This window comes from Choristoneura fumiferana, chromosome 13 (assembly GCF_025370935.1).
Source record: "Choristoneura fumiferana chromosome 13, NRCan_CFum_1, whole genome shotgun sequence".
NCBI lineage: Eukaryota > Metazoa > Arthropoda > Insecta > Lepidoptera > Tortricidae > Choristoneura > Choristoneura fumiferana.
The window spans coordinates 19,710,708-19,728,632 of record NC_133484.1 but is presented as its reverse complement, the minus strand read 5'-3'; the positions used below and the strand labels follow the sequence as shown (position 1 = coordinate 19,728,632).

At 39.2% G+C, this 17,925-nt stretch overlaps 1 protein-coding gene and 1 long non-coding RNA gene across 3 annotated transcripts in view; both read left to right on the top strand.

Annotated features, from left to right (window-relative positions):
- LOC141434269 (protogenin-like) overlaps positions 1 to 17,925 on the top strand; it is a 169,865-nt gene that overhangs the window by 119,279 nt on the left and 32,661 nt on the right. For both annotated transcript variants that reach the window (XM_074096661.1, XM_074096662.1), the window contains exons 8-10: positions 15,829 to 15,993; positions 16,691 to 16,763; positions 17,673 to 17,864. In XM_074096661.1, coding sequence (XP_073952762.1) covers positions 15,829 to 15,993; positions 16,691 to 16,763; positions 17,673 to 17,864 — 430 coding nt within the window. The remainder of the gene's footprint in view (positions 1 to 15,828; positions 15,994 to 16,690; positions 16,764 to 17,672; positions 17,865 to 17,925) is intronic.
- LOC141434286 (uncharacterized) lies at positions 9,352 to 13,720 on the top strand. The gene is made up of 2 exons (XR_012452035.1): positions 9,352 to 10,482; positions 10,847 to 13,720. It is a non-coding gene; the product is annotated as an uncharacterized lncRNA (long non-coding RNA).

The window sequence follows — 17,925 nt, the reverse complement described above, 5'->3', positions numbered from 1 at the left end:
AATGACAATACATTCCTCGCTACGCATCCTTGCTCATCTTTGGCGGAGACACAGCCTTAGCGTACTTAATATGAATTAACCTATGAGTGCGTCGTATTCAGGCCTCCTCTCGGAACGAGAGGGCTTGGGCCATAGTTCCCACGCGGACCCAGTGCGGATTGGAAACTTCACACGCACCATTGAATTGCTCCGCAGGTTTGTGCAGGTTTCCTCACGATGTTTTCCTTTACCGCAAAGCTCGAGGTAAATTTCAAATGTAATTCCGCACATGAATTTCGAAAAACTCAGAGGTGCGAGCCGGGGTTTGAACCCACGAACCTCTGCTTGAGAGGCGATAGGTCAAACCACTAGGCCACCACGGCTTCTAATAACACTAACATCTCTAACGCTAACAATAATAATTAACTGAAATAGACTGAATTGAAGCTATTCTCAGTATCGGAATTCGTAGAGGATAACTCAAGTCAACTGGCCCAATTATAGGCGCTATCAATATTAATTTTCAAGTCGCCCACGTCACTTATCTATTGTCAAATAATTATAACTAAATTAATTGTTTGAAAGTCACAAACAGAAGTACAGGATGACCACGGGGTCGTGATTCCAACTATTATTTTGTGACTCAGTAAATGATTGTGACGTGAACTGTGTGATTGCTAAAAGTGGCTCCGAAGCGGTAACGTTTCGTGTGCTCTGCCATTGGGAATACAGGCGTGATGTGAATTGTTTATGATTTTGAACATGAAACTACCGTGAGACTCACTCATATTAAATATATTGACCCGGATAACTGACGTCTTAAATCGAGTTTAGCTCGACATGTTTCGGGCTAATCCGTAGCCCTTCGTCTTCGGAGCAACGCGACTCGGCGGCTGCTGCAACACGCCGCCGCTCTGCTCGCGCGACTACCCGACGAAACTGACACCGGCACACAACTACCCGCGTTTTCATCATCATTACAACTGTCAAATGTAGGGTAGCACACAACACTAACAACATCGCTCTGTAAAGGTACGTTCACACACACCGATGACGCAGCACGAGTATTTAACCAACCACTATGTCGAGCTAAACTCGATTTAAGACGTGAGTTATCCGGGTCAATATATTTAATATGAACTGTTTATGCTTTAATTTAAACACTGATATGTCTTATGGGTATTCATTTATTATAATGTTAAAAAGTCTTAACTTAAAATTATGGTCACCCTACTTTTTAATCTCCAACCTTTTTGGAAACTAACCATCTTTGCTAAAATACTTAAGAAATTATGAGTAATAATGTCACATTAGGTACGTCAAAGTCAATCAACATGTAAATAAAGATTGAAAGAGTAAGGTGACCATAATCTCCATTCATTCCAGTTTCTTGCTGAAAACAAACTAAGGCATATAAATGCAATAAATGAAAATTTCAAGTATCTAGCTAGCTATTACGGCTCAAGAGACAGAGCCCTGTGACAGACAGACAGACAGGTAGCGGAGTCTTAGTAATAGGGTCCCGCTGGCACCCTTTGGATACGGAACCCTAAAACAGACTATAGTTAGGTTATTTACACGGTCGTTGGAAGTATCACTTAAATATAACGCGCCGTAATGCGCCCCCCTCGCCCCCCTTTCAGGGGGTGAGTGTTCCGCCAAAAGGGGGGATGTCATGTTGATCAGAGCTGCTCAGTGCTCACTTCCTGTTTTCGATTACTTCGTTATTATTGTATTTGTGTTAAAATGGTTGATGTTATGGATGGGGGGGTTTGGAAGGTCAAACAGTTGGGTTTTAAGTCAAGCAATTTCAAATTGAAGGTATTGGTTTGGATAGTAATTAAAATATGTAACAAAGGCATAACAAAAAATACCATTTTAATTGAAGCTTGAATAGTACCTGTTTTGCAAAAAAAAAACCTTAATCGACATGATCTTAGCAAACCTATGTTTTTGAAAGACCTTTAAGTATAATGATATTCTATACTATGCCGGGAGTCGCTTAAGGGCGTTTATACCTGCTGAGCTAGCTGCTGATAGAACTTTCTATCAGACCACACAGAGGCGTCTTTACCTATAGTGCAGGGTGTGCGTTGCACACGGGCGCAGTGGTCTTAGGGGCGCCGGCCGCGGCACTTTGTACCTATTCCATTTTGACCGCGCTTTTCCTAGATGGCGCTAAAGTAATAATTGCACACGGGCGCTACATGGGCTAAAGACGCCGCTGAGACCACATTTTTAATTTTCATTCAATTTTTATGGAATAATCGAGAAAAACTAACAAAAATGCAACGTTGCCAGCTCAGCAGGTATAAAAAAGTCACTTGCAAGATTTCAAGCAAATGTAAAGACTTGTACAGATTGCGACATTTTACAAACTTGCAATGTGTACTTTGTGAGGGTTAAATCTTGCAAGTTGAATTTGACCCACTTCCAGAGGTCGGATCGACTTGAAATTTGGCATACTTATGCAAATCTGGTGACAATGTAATAATCAGGTTGTGACATTCTGGTGGTTCAGCCAGAATCGTCTCTGCAGGACGGGATTCCCCAACGGTTAATGGCATCGACTTTGGTACGGTATTTTAGTTTAGTTTAGTTTTTTAGCAACGCGTTTTCTGAAATGGATTTACACAGTGAAACTCAGTTGTTCTCTGTCTTTAGAGTGTTAAGGAGCGGACACACCGATGCTTAAAGAACTTTGACGGTACGGATTGCAGTGACGTATCGTATGCTCACCGTTTTTATCGCATGCTCGCTGCTCAAAACACGCAGACGGTGCGGAATCGCAGTGACTCCGTAAACGTCACGACTTTTGGTGGAGAGCATGCGGTAAAGTCCTGACGTTTACGGCACGTCACTTGCGATTACGCACCGTTTGCGTATTTTTCATCACACTTGCTCGTAAACAGTGTCGTAACATGCAGGCTACCTTGGTCGCAACCCCCCAAATAATACCCTCGACCTTAATGTGCTTGTCATGAAGCCCAAGGTCGGTAAATGAGTCAGTGCCCGTACTGATGGTGCTGTGCGTGCTGCTGTACATGGTGTAGCAGAAGAACCACATGCACACGCACGTCAGGCGCATGATGCGAGAGGGGGAGGGCGACGCTGCCAAGAGCGCAGCCTAAGGTATCGGCAATATTTGGAAGGATTATATTTTTTCTTTTAGAATTATACAATTTTACTCGCAAATGTGATGAAAAACATTGTATGTCGCACGGGCGGTACCAGAATTACGAACTTCGATTTCGGGCTTCTAATAGACTCTTGTTCGTAATTCCTTATTTACCGCCCTTAAGACACAATGTACTATTAAGCAGCGGTGTGGAGAGCATGCACTAAACGATGCGCATGCGATGCGTCACTGCAATCCGTACCGTCACCGTTTTTTAAGCAGCGGTGTCGCCGCTCCTTTATGCTAAGCGATACGTAAAATATCCTACCTACTACTATCTTACTACTAGCCTTACCAATTAAACCGCTCCGTTGATCTTAACGTTAAAAAGGTTTGAAAATAATTAGGTACTTATTTGTAGTTTACTCTCAAAGGTTTCAAGACAAGTGATTAAGAAATTCGAGGGACCGTGGCCGTCCTCTGCAGGGCTACTACGAAACTCGAAGTTCGTATCGTACCGTCCCTCTCGCTCTCGTATTAAATAGTATAAGTGTCAGAGGGACCGCACGACACGAACTTCGAGTTTCGAGTTGCGTAGTAGCCCTGCTGTTATTTGATTCGATCGAAATATTGCGTCGATTTGTCAGCGGAGTCGCTTTTGATATCGGAAATAATTCGGGAAAAGCTACTCGGTTTACGTTTAATTAAAAGTCAAAGTCAAAGTGTCTTTGTTCAGTTTAGACTAACAAGCACTATTGAGCGTTGAAAAATCCATCGCCGATTCGGACAACCTTTGTTGAGGAGCAACCGGCAAGAACCTCAACAAGTTATACAAAAAGTATTGTTATACTCATTAATGCCTATAAGTACATGTTTCTCACGGGAACTTCACACCAATTGACCTAGTCCCAAAGTAAGCTTAGCAAAGCTTGTGTTATGGGTACTAAGCAACGGATAAATATAATTATATAGATAGATACATACTTAAATACATGTTAAACACCCAAGACCCGATAACAAACATTCGTATTTTTCATACAAATATCTGCCCCGACACGGGAATCGAACCCGAGACCTCAAGCTTCGTACTCAGGTTCTCTTGCCACTAGGCCTACTGGTCGTCAAAATATACGTCCCAATATACGGCCGTAGTACCCACGCGGGCCCAGTGCGGATTGGGAACTTCACATACACCACTGAATTGCTTGTCAGGATTGTGCAGGTTTCCTCACGATATTTTCCTTCACCGTAAAGCTCGCGGTAAATTTCATATTAATTCCGCACAATGAGTTTTGAAAAACTCAGAAATGCGAGCCGGGGTTGGAATTGAATCCACTATCCTTTGCTAGGCCACCACGGCGTCAAGATGTTTTCATTCAGTAGTAGGTAATATGCTTATTTTTTTATGTAGTCGATTAAGGACCGGTATAGTGAACCATCCAATGAACAGAGAGCAATGGAGAGGTCAATGCTCGGGATAACTGTCATGCATCGAAAAAGGAATGAGTGGATCAGACGAGTCACAAAAGTTCGAAACGTGGTGGGAGAGATCGAGAGGAATAAGTGGAGATGGGCAGGGCACATTGCCAGGATGAACCACGGTCGTTGGGCGAGGCGAACACTGGAGTGGAGACCTCGTGGAAACACTCGCAGTAGAGGGAGACCACCAATGAGGTGGATGGACGATATCTGCCGACAGGCGGGTGGTGGATGGATGCATATGGCTGTCGATCGCCAGGCGTGGAGGAATGGAGAGGAGGCCTATGTCCGAAGGCGGACGAACTAAGGGCTGCTATGGATGGATGGATAGTGAACCATCATGACGACTTGTCATCATATCAGCCATAGGACGCCAATTGTTGGACATTAGCCTCCCTGTAGAGCTCTAGTTGCCTCGGTTGGAAGCGGCTTGCATCCATAGTGAACCCGCGACTTTAACCAGGTCATCCGTCCATCTTTCTAGTCTCGTCATGACGACTTTCTTGAGAAAATAGTGTGATTTTTCCAGAGCTGGAGTCCAGAGGTCGTAGTTACCAACAGAGGACACTGAAGCTCTCAAGCGAGTATCATTCCGATGTTGGCGACCGCGACATGCGACCGCGACCCATTGCATAGTATGAACCAGGGATGTAGCAGATGAGGTTTTATCGGAACCGAAAGCGGAACCAGGTGTTTTCAATTTAGTTTATCGGGACCAGAAACGGAATTGGAACCGAAAGGGGAACCGGAACCAGAACCGGAGCCTAAGTGATAGGTGGACGTGGTGTTAGTGTAGCACGTGGCAAGCGTTTGTTTTTGATGTACGCTGTTCAAATTCGGCCGCCGCGCTAAGCATTGACATCCGATATAATCTGTTTCAAAAGTAACGGAACCGGAACCGAAACGGATGTGTAAAACCAAACGGATGTTCCGACATCGGAGCTCTGTAACATCCCTGGTATGAACTTAGTCGCACGACACGGACGCTTGTCGGGTCGCATAATGCTTCATAATATTTACTATTTACCTCTATTTACTTCCCAAAAGAAAGTAGGAGCCACGTCAATTTCATTGGTAAAAATTCTTTGTAATGTAACATTCCTTGTCTAAAAATTGTTTTATTAGTACAACATAACACCACAGATAACACAATACAATTTTTTCGTTCAATTAAATGTATTCACTTAAAATGCAAAGATATGTTTCATTTAATTTTACCGATGAAACTCAAATAACCTTTATTTTCTTTTGACTATTATATCAAATACTACGCAGTTGGTTGCGCGACCCGTACCACTACCATGAGTTTACAGTGACCGTACTCGATAGCGACGGCGTAAATTATTTGTACGGCCACTGTAAACTCATGGTAGTGGTACCGGTAGCGGTCGTGTGTCGCGGTCGCCAATATCGCAATGTATCGGCACAGTCTGCGTCCTTCAGATACTATTAGCATATCTATTCATTTACACCACTAAAGTGTATACGCTTAGTATTAAATGTAACATACTTAACGTAAAGAGGGATTTTATTGAACAATTAACGGACGTCTCCCCGCATTCCTCGGAGGGACGATAAGGATCAAATTTCTTCTCTATCGCCTGTTTCTCGGAGGAAATTGTTTTGTTAAACATACGTACATTATATGGTAGGTATCATTATTTGAGTTACATGTTTAGTCGAGGTCATAAATATACATACAGCCATCTCATTTTGCAGGTGGTAGGACTTTGTGCAAGGTCCGCCCGGATTGCTACCACCATCTTGCTCGCTAATCCTGCCGTGAAGCAGCAGTGCTTGCACTCTTGTGTTTCGGTGTGGAGAGTATGACAGCCGGTGAAATCACTGGCACTTGAGGTATTCCATCTTCGGCCTCTAGGTTGACAACGCATCTGCAATACCCCTGGTGTTGCAGGTGTTTATGGGCGGTGGTGATCTCTTACCATCAGGAGACCCACTTGCTCGTTTGCCATCCATTCGAATAAAAAAAAAATCTCGTTATTTATTTAAAAAAATTAGACAGCCATATGGTTAGAGAAACTGACTATCCTGACTATAAGCTTGAAGTCCCAAGTTCGATTCCCGATAGTAGGAATGTTTGTTCTTGGGTCTTGGGAGTTTAATATGTGGGTGTATAAGTATGTAGGATCTGCCTATTATATGGAAGTTCCCATTCATGCGTTATCGGTTACTGTTTATTATGACATTTATGACTAGCATAAAGATGAACTGTTTCGTTAGAAAATAACTTTTCGGCCCCAACTGGCATCTGCGTGGCTACTACGAAATTCGAAAATCGAAGTTAGTGTCGTTCCGTTCCTCTGACGCTTATACTATTTAATACGAGAGTGGGAGGGATGGTACGATACGAACTTCGATTTTCGAATTTCGCAGTAGGCTCTCTGTTCCCTTCCCCGTGCAATATAGCCTATTGCCACTTCAATGAGCTAATTCGTTTGGCTATGTCGGTGATTCCCGTTCTTCTACATTATGTCTTATTTCAGATCGACATCAAGGTTTTATAAATATCCATTGATTCCTATAATTACGCCCCTCATTGAATATTTATACGTCTACCGACCGAGTCGTGAATCAAGTCTGCTTCGTATAATAATATTTCTTATTGAGTTGTTATCACAAGGCTTCCTTAGCAGAACCTCTCGGTGCCCTCCATATCGAATGTTGTTTTGTCTAAATTCACATATTTGGTCGCATAATCGTTTGGTATAATTTTTCTCCAATTGAAACTGAAAATATTTTGAGAAGTTTTTAACATATCTAGGTGACGTAGAATTAGGTTAGACAAGGTAATTTTATTTTATAACTTACCTGAATAGTCGGTGGTTTCAGTAGGTAGGTACCTACTTATTAATACATACTTAAAACCGTTTTATAAAGTTAAGATTATATCTTTTTACTCTGTGCTTACTCGTGACGTCTGTAACGTTGAGGTGAAAATCGCATCACCACAAAAATAGCTCGTTACAAAAATCACCACTTGTCGCTTGACGTGATACCAGTGATTTGGTTATTCAGCACGTCACCAGTTACTGTATACGGTGACGTGAAATAACGTTCACCTCTATAGCACAGTGCCTTGAGGCACCTCTCGCTGTTTCTTTGTGCCGGCCTACGCATGTAGATTCTAAGCATGATTGATATCGCCGTAGACGCGGCGCAAAATTCTACGAAATGTTTTGATTCCACGGAAACAAGGAGATATGGGGAATGGAAGCCGCAGTCAAAGTCAAAGTAAAAACATTTGACTAGATAGCCCAATGGTTGGAGAACTTGACTATGAATCTTGAGGTCCCGGGTGCGACCCCGTTCGGGCACGTGCAGATATTTGTAGGAACACTAACCCACCCAACAAAAAATTGGAAAACCCCCGACATTGTCACTTCAAAGATCAATATCTCAAAAACGGCTGAACCAATTTTGATGAAACATGTGTAAGAACCATCGTTAGAAAATCTGCTTTCAAATAAAAGAAATCGCATTCAAAACGGGCCACCTGTTTAAGAGCTACGGTGCCACAGACAGACAGACAGACATGCAAACAGACAAGCAGACAGACAGACATACAGACAGATAGACACAAATAGCGGTCAAACTTTTAACACCCCTCTTTTTGCGTCGGGGGTTAAAAACGAATATTCTTTCTTGAGTCTTGGGTGTTTAATATGTATTTTAAGTATAACACAAGCTTTGCTTACTTTGAGAATAACCCCCTTTTTCACCATCCATTGATAAAAATAAAAAAACGGAAACGGCATCACATGTATCCGTCAAATAAAACTAATCAATGGGTGATAAAACAGCCCCTAAGTCAATTGATTTAATTGTCCCGTGATAACTATTTAGTTATTTATTTTATTTTTATTTAATTTGCACTAAAACAACCACTTAAGAAAGTCAATTGTTTTATCAACGTTTCGACCTGTGTCGAGAAGAAAACTGTATAAAATAGAACACCACGCGAAAACCCAAACGACACACTCGAAGCGCATTCAACGAAATAGCAATATCCGCTCGCTCACCCGGTCGCGCGTTTGACGAGAACTGAATCCCTGGTACCATGAAACTCAGTGCGTGCGGTGATTCAATTTGTGATAGTCAAGCGACAGTCTCTATTTTGAGACGTTAGCATAATACTTAGTAACTCGGCGACTAGATTGGTTACGGGTTACGGCGGTTGTCTCCTTGTTCGTTACTCTTCGCGAAGTTAAGTTTAATCCCAACATGGGGTGATTGTCCCAGTTTTGGAACTAACTAACTGTTGAACACCGACGGATCAAATTCTCCACGAGTATTATAATTTTGGAGCTATTCAAGGCCAGAGTGAATGGGCTGTTTATGAATCAGTGAACTACATCTTCGGCCTTATCTGCACTACACTTACTGACAGATGAGATAGAGAGCAATCTATGACCAGTATTACTTTTAAGTAAAGTAATTTTCTGTAAAATTACATTTTAATGCGTAAGCTTTTTTTGTTAACTGTACTTTTTGTTGGCTGTACTCGCATTGTCATCCAGGGCTTTAAATACCGTTAAAAAGTGGTAACGTTACCAACTGTCAAACCGATAAATGATAATTAACGTTAAACGATTTACCGTTACTTATACAACTTTTTACCGGTAATAAAAATGGTAACGTTATCAGCTATTCATTAAATTAACGTTAATTCAAAAGTACCGTTAAATCATTTTAACGGTATTTATATTACTATTTACCGGTAAGCTTGGGTAACGTTAAATGGCAGATTATTGTAAGACATGTGGTGTCTTGTCTGTGGTGATGCGGGCAACACTGGACTGATTGGAAAATGGTGATTGTATCAATATGTAGAACGAATAGACAATTATTTAAATACTGAAGTGGTTTTATTTAATGAGTGTAATCACCATGACATGGCGCTGCGGACGTAAATGAATGAAGAAAGTAAATATCAAACAAAAAACTAGTGGGACAAAACATTAACAAGAAGTATAAATAGAACTAAAGGGACAAGTGACCGACGCCATTACCGACAAGAAAAAATGGACATGTTAAAGCCGCCGCCACCGCTTAATTTATCCGCAAGTAACATAAAACAGGCTTTTATAGATTGGAAACAAAAATTCCAGCTATACTTCATAGCAAGTGGAGCTGAGGGAAAATTAAAGGATGAGCAACAATGTGCCTTACTATTACATAGCGTGGGCGATGAAGGCCTAGCGGTATACAATACACTAGAAAATAAGGAAAGCCTCAAGTTTAAAGATATTTTGGAAAAATTAGAAGCACATTGTAGTCCACCAAGCAATGAAACTTACAACCGGCACGTTTTCTTCAGTAGAAAACAAAAAGTGGGAGAAACATTCGAGGATTTCGTTACCTCATTGAAAAAGCTAAGTATGGAATGTAATTTCGAGAACTTGAAGGATGGGCTGGTACGAGATCAAATAATTTTGGGACTTCTAGACGACGACTTAAAGGAAAATTTACTACGCATTCAAGATCTGAACCTGGAGAAGTGTATACATAGATGCAGAGCAGCAGAAACAACTAGAACACAAATGGACAATATTAAAAATAAAGGAAAATTAGAAATAGGTAAAATAGGTGCAGAAAATACAAGAAGAATGAAGAAAGAAGATCAACAATGGGAAAATAAAGAACGAGGAAGATCAATAAGTAGACAGCCATCGGGTACTAGGCAACCATCAAGTGCCAGACAACCGTCGAGTACCAGACAACCAGCATCCAGGGGAAGACAACCGCCATGGAGGAACAACAAAAAGGCGTGTGGGAAGTGTGGCAGACAACACCAATATAGAAATTGTCCTGCGTTCAATAAGAAATGCATTATATGTGGCAGATATAATCATTTTGCGGCCATGTGTTTGAATAAATGTGATGCAGTAAGTAGAGACTGGTATATGAAACTAAGTGTTAATAATCAGGAGGTTAATTTCAAAATAGATACAGGTTCACATGTAGATATCATAAACTATGAGACATCAGTAAAATTAAAATTAAAATTGTGTAAAAGTGAGGTCAAATTAAGTAATTTTGATGGGTCAGTAATTAATTATAAAGGGACTAGTGAAGCCAAAATAAAATATAAAAATGTAGAATGTTTGACAACATTATATGTAGTAAATTGTTCGAGAACTGGTGTGTTGAGCTATTCCACTGCAGTGAAATTAGGAATAGTAAAATCCGTTGAGACAGTTGACAGCAAGGTAGATCAATTACTTCAAAAACACAATAATCTGTTTTCAGGTTTAGGTGAATTACAGTATCAGTATCAAATCAAATTACAAGACAATTGCATACCAGTAGCTGAAAGACCCCGGAAAATTCCATTCAAGTTAGAAGATAAGGTTAAAAATGAATTGGACAGAATGGAGCGACTTGGTGTTATTAGGAAAGTAACTGAGCCAACAGAGTGGGTGAGTTCCATGGTGGTAACCCGTAAACAAGGTGACAATATTAGAATATGTCTAGATCCTCAAAATTTAAATAAAAATATTATTAGAGAAAGATATAAAATGAGCACTTTTGAGGAATTAGTAGCCAAAATGCCCGGAGCAAAATACTTTAGTGTCTTAGATGCTTCAAAAGGGTTTTACATGATTAAATTGAGTGAGGACAGTCAATTATATACAACTTTTAATGCAGGGAACTTCGGTAGATATTGTTATAAAAGATTACCATTTGGTTTAAATTCGTCACCAGAGGTATTTAGTAAATGTTTTGCAGATATATTTAAAGATATACAAGGGGTTGAGCAATATGTTGATGAGCTTATAATATGGGGGGAAACTTTGGAACAGCACAATTTAAGGTTAAAACAGGTATTAGAACAAGCAGAAAAATCAGGTGTGAGGTTCAATAAAGATAAATGTCAATTTGGGGTCACCGAAGTTAAGTATGTGGGTCATATATTGAGTAGCGAAGGGGTCAGACCTGATCCTGAAAAAATAAGAGCCATTATTGGTATGGAAGAGCCAAAGAGTAAAAAACAATTACAAACTGTATTAGGCATTGTCACTTATGTATCAAAATTTGTGCCAAATTTATCAGATATTACATATTCGCTCAGGGAATTGTTAAAAAAAGATTCAGAATTTATATGGGGTGACAAACAGAAAAAAGATTTTCAAAAGTTAAAAGAAGTATTAACATCACAACCAGTTTTAAAATATTTTGATATTAATAGTCCAATAACATTATCTGTAGATAGTAGTAGCACTGGTTTAGGAGCAGTACTACTTCAAAATAATGCACCAATTGCATATGCATCTAAAGCGTTAACCGAAACTCAAAAACATTGGGCCCAAATTGAAAAAGAATTATTGGCTATAGTGTATGGTTGTCAGAAATTTCACCAATACATTTATGGTAGGCATGTAATTGTAGAGACGGACCATAAGCCCTTAGAGCATATTGCTAAAAAATCCATGAATGAGACTCCACTAAGATTACAAAGATTAAGACTTAAACTACAAGGATATGACCTAGAAATAAAATACAGACCAGGTAAAGAACTATTAGTGGCTGATGCATTATCTAGATCTTATGTAAATGACAGTATATGTAACAAAGAACTGGATGAACAGGTTGAAATGCATGTCTGTCTTGTAAAAGAAGGTATTAATTTAAAGAAAGAGACATGGGATAAATTAAAAAGCGAAACACAGAAAGACTCAGATTTATATTTATTGATTAATTATATACAAGGTGTATGGCCATCAGCTAAAGAAATCCCACTCCAACTAAAATACTTTCAGTCTATTAAAGATGAGCTATATATTTCAGACGGGTTAATTTTTAAAAACACTGCTGTAGTAGTACCAAGAAGTATGAGAAAAGAATTGCTGAAAAAAATTCATTATAATCATTTGGGATTGGAAAAATGTAAAAATAGAATCCGAAGTTTGTTGTTCTGGCCATTTATGATAAAAGAATTAGAGGATTTAATTAAAAATTGTGATTTATGTTTAAAGTATCAAAAATCTCACTCTTATGAACCATTAATGTTGAGAGAATTGAGTAATCAACCATGGGATATAGTAGGGGCTGATATGTTTTTTCTCAACAACAAGATATATATGTTGGTCATAGACTACTTAACAAAATATGTTGAGCTAATTGAATTACAAGATCAGTCATCAGAGTGTCATATTAAAGCATTAAAGACAGTGTTTGCTAGATGGGGTAGTCCTAAAATATTGTATAGTGATGATGGTTCTCAATATAAAAGTCAACAATTTAAGGAATTTTGTAGAGAATGGGAAATCAAACATATAGCTTCATCACCTTACTATGCTAGGTCTAACGGGTTAATTGAAAGGCACATTCAGTCGATAAAAAAGATGTTTAAAAAGTGCATAGAAGAGAAAAAAGATATTTATTTGGCATTATTGGAATATAGAAATACACCTATAGATAAAGAGTTAAAATCAACTAATGAGTTGTTACTTGGAAGACAAGTATCATCTTTTTTACCGACTAAGAGCAGTTTTAAAAGAGTAAATTATAACATGGTAAAGCAAAAAGTAGAAGAAAGGAGGGAAAAATATAAATATTATCATGAAAGGAAAAATAAAGGTCAGATAAAGAGATTTGAAAAGGGGCAAAATGTATACTTTCATGATAAAAATAGTAATAAAAAATTTAGAGGAAGAATAGTTACAGAACAAGATAAGTATAGAAATTATATGATTAATACAGGGGATTCAGTTATTAAGAGGAATAGATATCATGTGTTTAGGGGGTCACCTTTAACAAATTATAATAAGCCTAGAAGAGTAACTTTTAAGTTGGATCAAGATGATTTGTCTAAAAATATAACAGAATCTAATCAAAATGTTAATAACTTAAATGGTAATGAAAATATTAATAATTGTAGTAGAAATGAGAACATTAATGATTTTAACAATAATGTTAAAGTATCCAGGTCTGGCAGGGTACTTAAGATGCCTAGTTATTTAAGTGATTATGAATGTTAAAGTATGGGTTCTTTATTGTATAGTGGAAAAGGGAGATGTAAGACATGTGGTGTCTTGTCTGTGGTGATGCGGGCAACACTGGACTGATTGGAAAATGGTGATTGTATCAATATGTAGAACGAATAGACAATTATTTAAATACTGAAGTGGTTTTATTTAATGAGTGTAATCACCATGACAATTATCCTCATTTATCGAGCGAGTATGCACGAGCTAAATTGGTAACACTCGGTAGCATAGCAAAAATTACCGATAGTGTTACTTCGGTATCGTTATAATAATGTGAATTGGGTAACGTTAACAAGCCCTACAATGTAAAGTAAATTTACCGGTAAAAATAACGGTAATTAGGTAACGTTAAATAATGTTAAGTTATCAATTAACGTTAAAATTTAATACCGGTACTAGGTATTTTTATGATTTTTACCGTTATTTAACGTTACTTATACTGTGAATTTGGTAACGTTAACAAGCCCTGTTGTCATCCAACTTTCAAGCCAATCCGACCACTGGAACCTAATGCCACCCCTTTTTTAGGCGCGTAGCGGGCGTTCAAGTAATACGTAACGCAATTTTTGGAGATTATTGACCCCGCTCCCCCCATGTAACGCGCCGTAACATTTTTTTTGTCCCCCCTCCCCTTCCTAAAAGTTACGTAACACCCAAATTACCATTTTTTTAAGCTTTTCTGTAGCAGTTTCCGAATTAAGCTGGCATTTCTTGACACAGACACACTGGCAACATAGCATGAGAGCATTTATAGGCCAAGAACAACAACTGATGATGCGAATTTCCCACTTTTGAGGACATTATAGTATGTACTTGTTACAAAAAAACTGTGACGTAACGCGTAGTTTGAAACCCCCCTCCCGCCCCTGTAACGCATCGTAAGTTTTTACAAGAAGCTACTCAAGTCTGCTATCCCTTAGCAATGAAAAAATCAAACTTCTAAGTGAACGGGATCAAAATAAAGTAGGTATTGTCTTAATATATATTATTGTCTGGACAGACAGACGGACGACAAAGTGATCCCATAAGGGTTTGTTTTTACAAGCTTTTATATTTTGCCATGTTTGTAGTTGTTTTTGGGTCAAGTTCAGTTCGACCCACTTCCAGTGGTCGGATTGACTTGAAAATTGGTAGAAATATTTAAGTTGCATGCAAGTAACGTCAGCAAAAAGTACAGTCAGCAAAAAAAAAGGTTTTTTATACTAATAATTCCATTTATTTTATATTGTTTTTTTTTTGTCTAAGCTAAACATGCGTTCATTTTTAATTAGATCACTACATTGACTTGGTCGTTACAATGAAAATAATAACCTTTATATAATATTTTTATTGAAAATTTCCCTGCCAATTAACTTCGGACATCAAAAGCCTTCCTTCAAAACCTACTTTATTCCTATAATTATTTCAATTTACTCTCTTTATTATATTTTGGGCATTTAATAAAGCCGCGCCGTTAAAAAATTACGATCGCTCTGTATATTAACTTTTATTCCGAAAAAAATTTAACTACCTGAAAATTATGTGAATTTTTTGTAATATGACTTTTTGAGTAACGTCTCATGAACGTTTCATGTTCAATACGTCGTTACCGCTCTCATAAAGGTAAGTATGATTACATTTGTACGTCAGTGAAGTGAAAAGCTTTTATTGACTTTGGAAGCTTAAAGGTGGCCTCGACCTGAGGTTGCCTGAGGCTGAGGCCGAGAAAAAGAACTTGTCAATTTGTTATTTCAGTTATAATTTTTTTATAAAGGAAATATATTAAACGAAATTATGCGTGTTTAATTCTTTCCACATCATTCATTTCCCATTTGTCATATGGGCGAACGCTTTAATTTGAAACTTTACATTATGGATTGTTATAAAACTAATCTAACCTAACCTATAGGGTTCTTCAACTTCTACAATACAATAAAATAGAAAGACTTTATTGTACACCGGAAATAGTAAGCGATACAGTAAACAGATACACAGAGAGAAAATTACAAGGTCAGCAATAGGCGGCTTTATCGCTTAAGAGCGATCTCTTCCAGGCAACCTTTTTCTACAGGGTAGTCCTGAGATATATCCTGAATAGTTTTTCAGTTTCAGTTTGTCCATATCCACATGAAACAGTTACGAAATTAATCATTTTGGGAGAAACATTTTCGGCAAAAGCCAGTATCCTGTTACTTCAACTTATCATCTCTGGCCTAATAGTACAGAACGCGTGTATAGAGCATTCGTTTCTCTTGTCGTCAGACCTTCAACGTGACGGTGACCCAGTCAGCGAACATCACCAAGCCGCCGTCGTCGAAGCAGGCGCCGCGGGCCAGCACCGTCCGGCTGGCGTGTTCCGCCCAGGGGAGACCAGCGCCTAACATCACCTGGTACAAGGATGGAGTGCCTCTGGCGCTCACTGGGAGGGTAAGTTTCACTTTACAAGTCAATACGAATACGAATAAGGCTTTATATGTCCTGTTAATGATTAATAGTTGATTTAAACTTACCTAACCTGTACCAGGTATTAATTAATAAACTAAAAATCTGAAAGTAGTTCCTTGAGAACCTAGAGTGGAATCAATTACAGTGTACTCTGAAAATAGGTTTTCACAAAAGTAACGAATGCTGTACTTGTATATGCCAATTAAATGTTGCGAGGTTGCATACTATTTAATACCGTTCTTTATTTGTCAGTTTTATCTTCCTTTAAAAACAGCGAACTGTTACTTTGACTCATTTGTTAAACAACTCCCAGCCTAAACCTTTGGGCCAAGAAAGCTGTTTTTTTCTGAGGCGTTGTTTTTAAGAAGTAAACAAGGAACTTAAGCATTCTAATGGGGTTTAGTTTATTAGGAACTAGAGAGGATTTATTGAAATTCAATCCTCAAGGGATCAAAAGGGGCTTGAAAGTTTGTGTGGAAGTCCGATATTTTTGAACATAGATGCATAAAACTCTGTTTTTAACCTAACAATTAGAACTAAAGTAAATATAAGATTCCACTCCTGAGGTGTTGAAACGGGGTTCAAAGTTATTTTAAATTATTATTAGGCTATGTTAGCTCAAATTTAACGCGAGTGAGAGAAGGAAAAGCTAGTATCAAATATTTTTATTTATTTCCAGATTGGACTGCGGAAGTCACCTGATGAGGAGCGCATAGAACTGGTCATCAGCAGCGTCACCTCTGACGATGCAGGTACGTCTTGATCTAAATACGTCCCACTGCTGGGCACAGGCCTCTCAGAATGGGAGGGCTTGGGCCATAGTTCCCACGCGGGCCCACTGCGGTGGGAACTTCACACACACCATTCAATTACATCGCAGGTTTTCGCAGATTTTATTTCTTTATCGTCTGCTTGAGGCCATAGGTCGAACCGCTACGAGTAACTAGGCCACCTCGGCTTTTTAAATAGATCTAGACACGCGGCAGCATAAATCAAAAATCTAACCCACTCCCAGACGACCTAGCAAGTTGAAATTTGGCATCGAGCTGCGTAGTTGTGTGGTTACGAAACTAAGATAAAAACGGTGATTTTTACAAGCTTATATTTAGTTTCAACTGTCCCGTTGTCTGTCTGTCTGTAATGAAATCTTGCAAGTTAAATTTGACCAACTTCCAGTAGTTGGATTGACTGGAAATTCGGCATAGTTATGTAAATTGCGTGACAATGCAATAATCTGGTAGTGACATCCTGTTAGTCCGGCCAGGACCGTCTCCGCAGGATGGAACTCCTCACAGTTAATGGCATCAACTTGAAATTTGGTACGCAAAATATAGTCAGCAAGTTTCTTTTTTTTTTACTCTTTTATTAGAACTAAAATTTAATAATTTCCTTGCTCACCCGCGAACTTACGATAGCTAAGCTTATGCAAAATATGCGTGTTCATGCAGTTCGTCCACCTCCACACTGTAAGAACACACACAAATCACACAAACCCATCTATCACCACCACCACACTACACTGACGCGTTTCGAACTCAACCAGAGCTCATCTTCAGAGTGACACAACCGTACACCATGCTACCAGTTGTTGTTGTTGTGTCTTTTATTAGACCTTTATTTTGAAAGAACGATGATGACTGTTGATGACAATATGTTTCCAGGAATATACCAATGCTTCGCCAGCAACAGTTTTTCGTCGTCGTCTGCGTGGGCGGCGGTGGGGGTGACGGGCGCGGACGCTGCGCCGCCGCACCGCGTCACGTGCGAGCCGGTCGGCGCAAGGGAGGTCGCCGTGCGGTGGCTGCCTGCCCAGGAGCCTGTTGTGGCTTACACCGTGCATACCACGCGGCAAGGTGAGTGTAGACAGGGAAGTAGCGGATGTGGTTTTATCGGGACCGAAAGCGGACCCAGTTT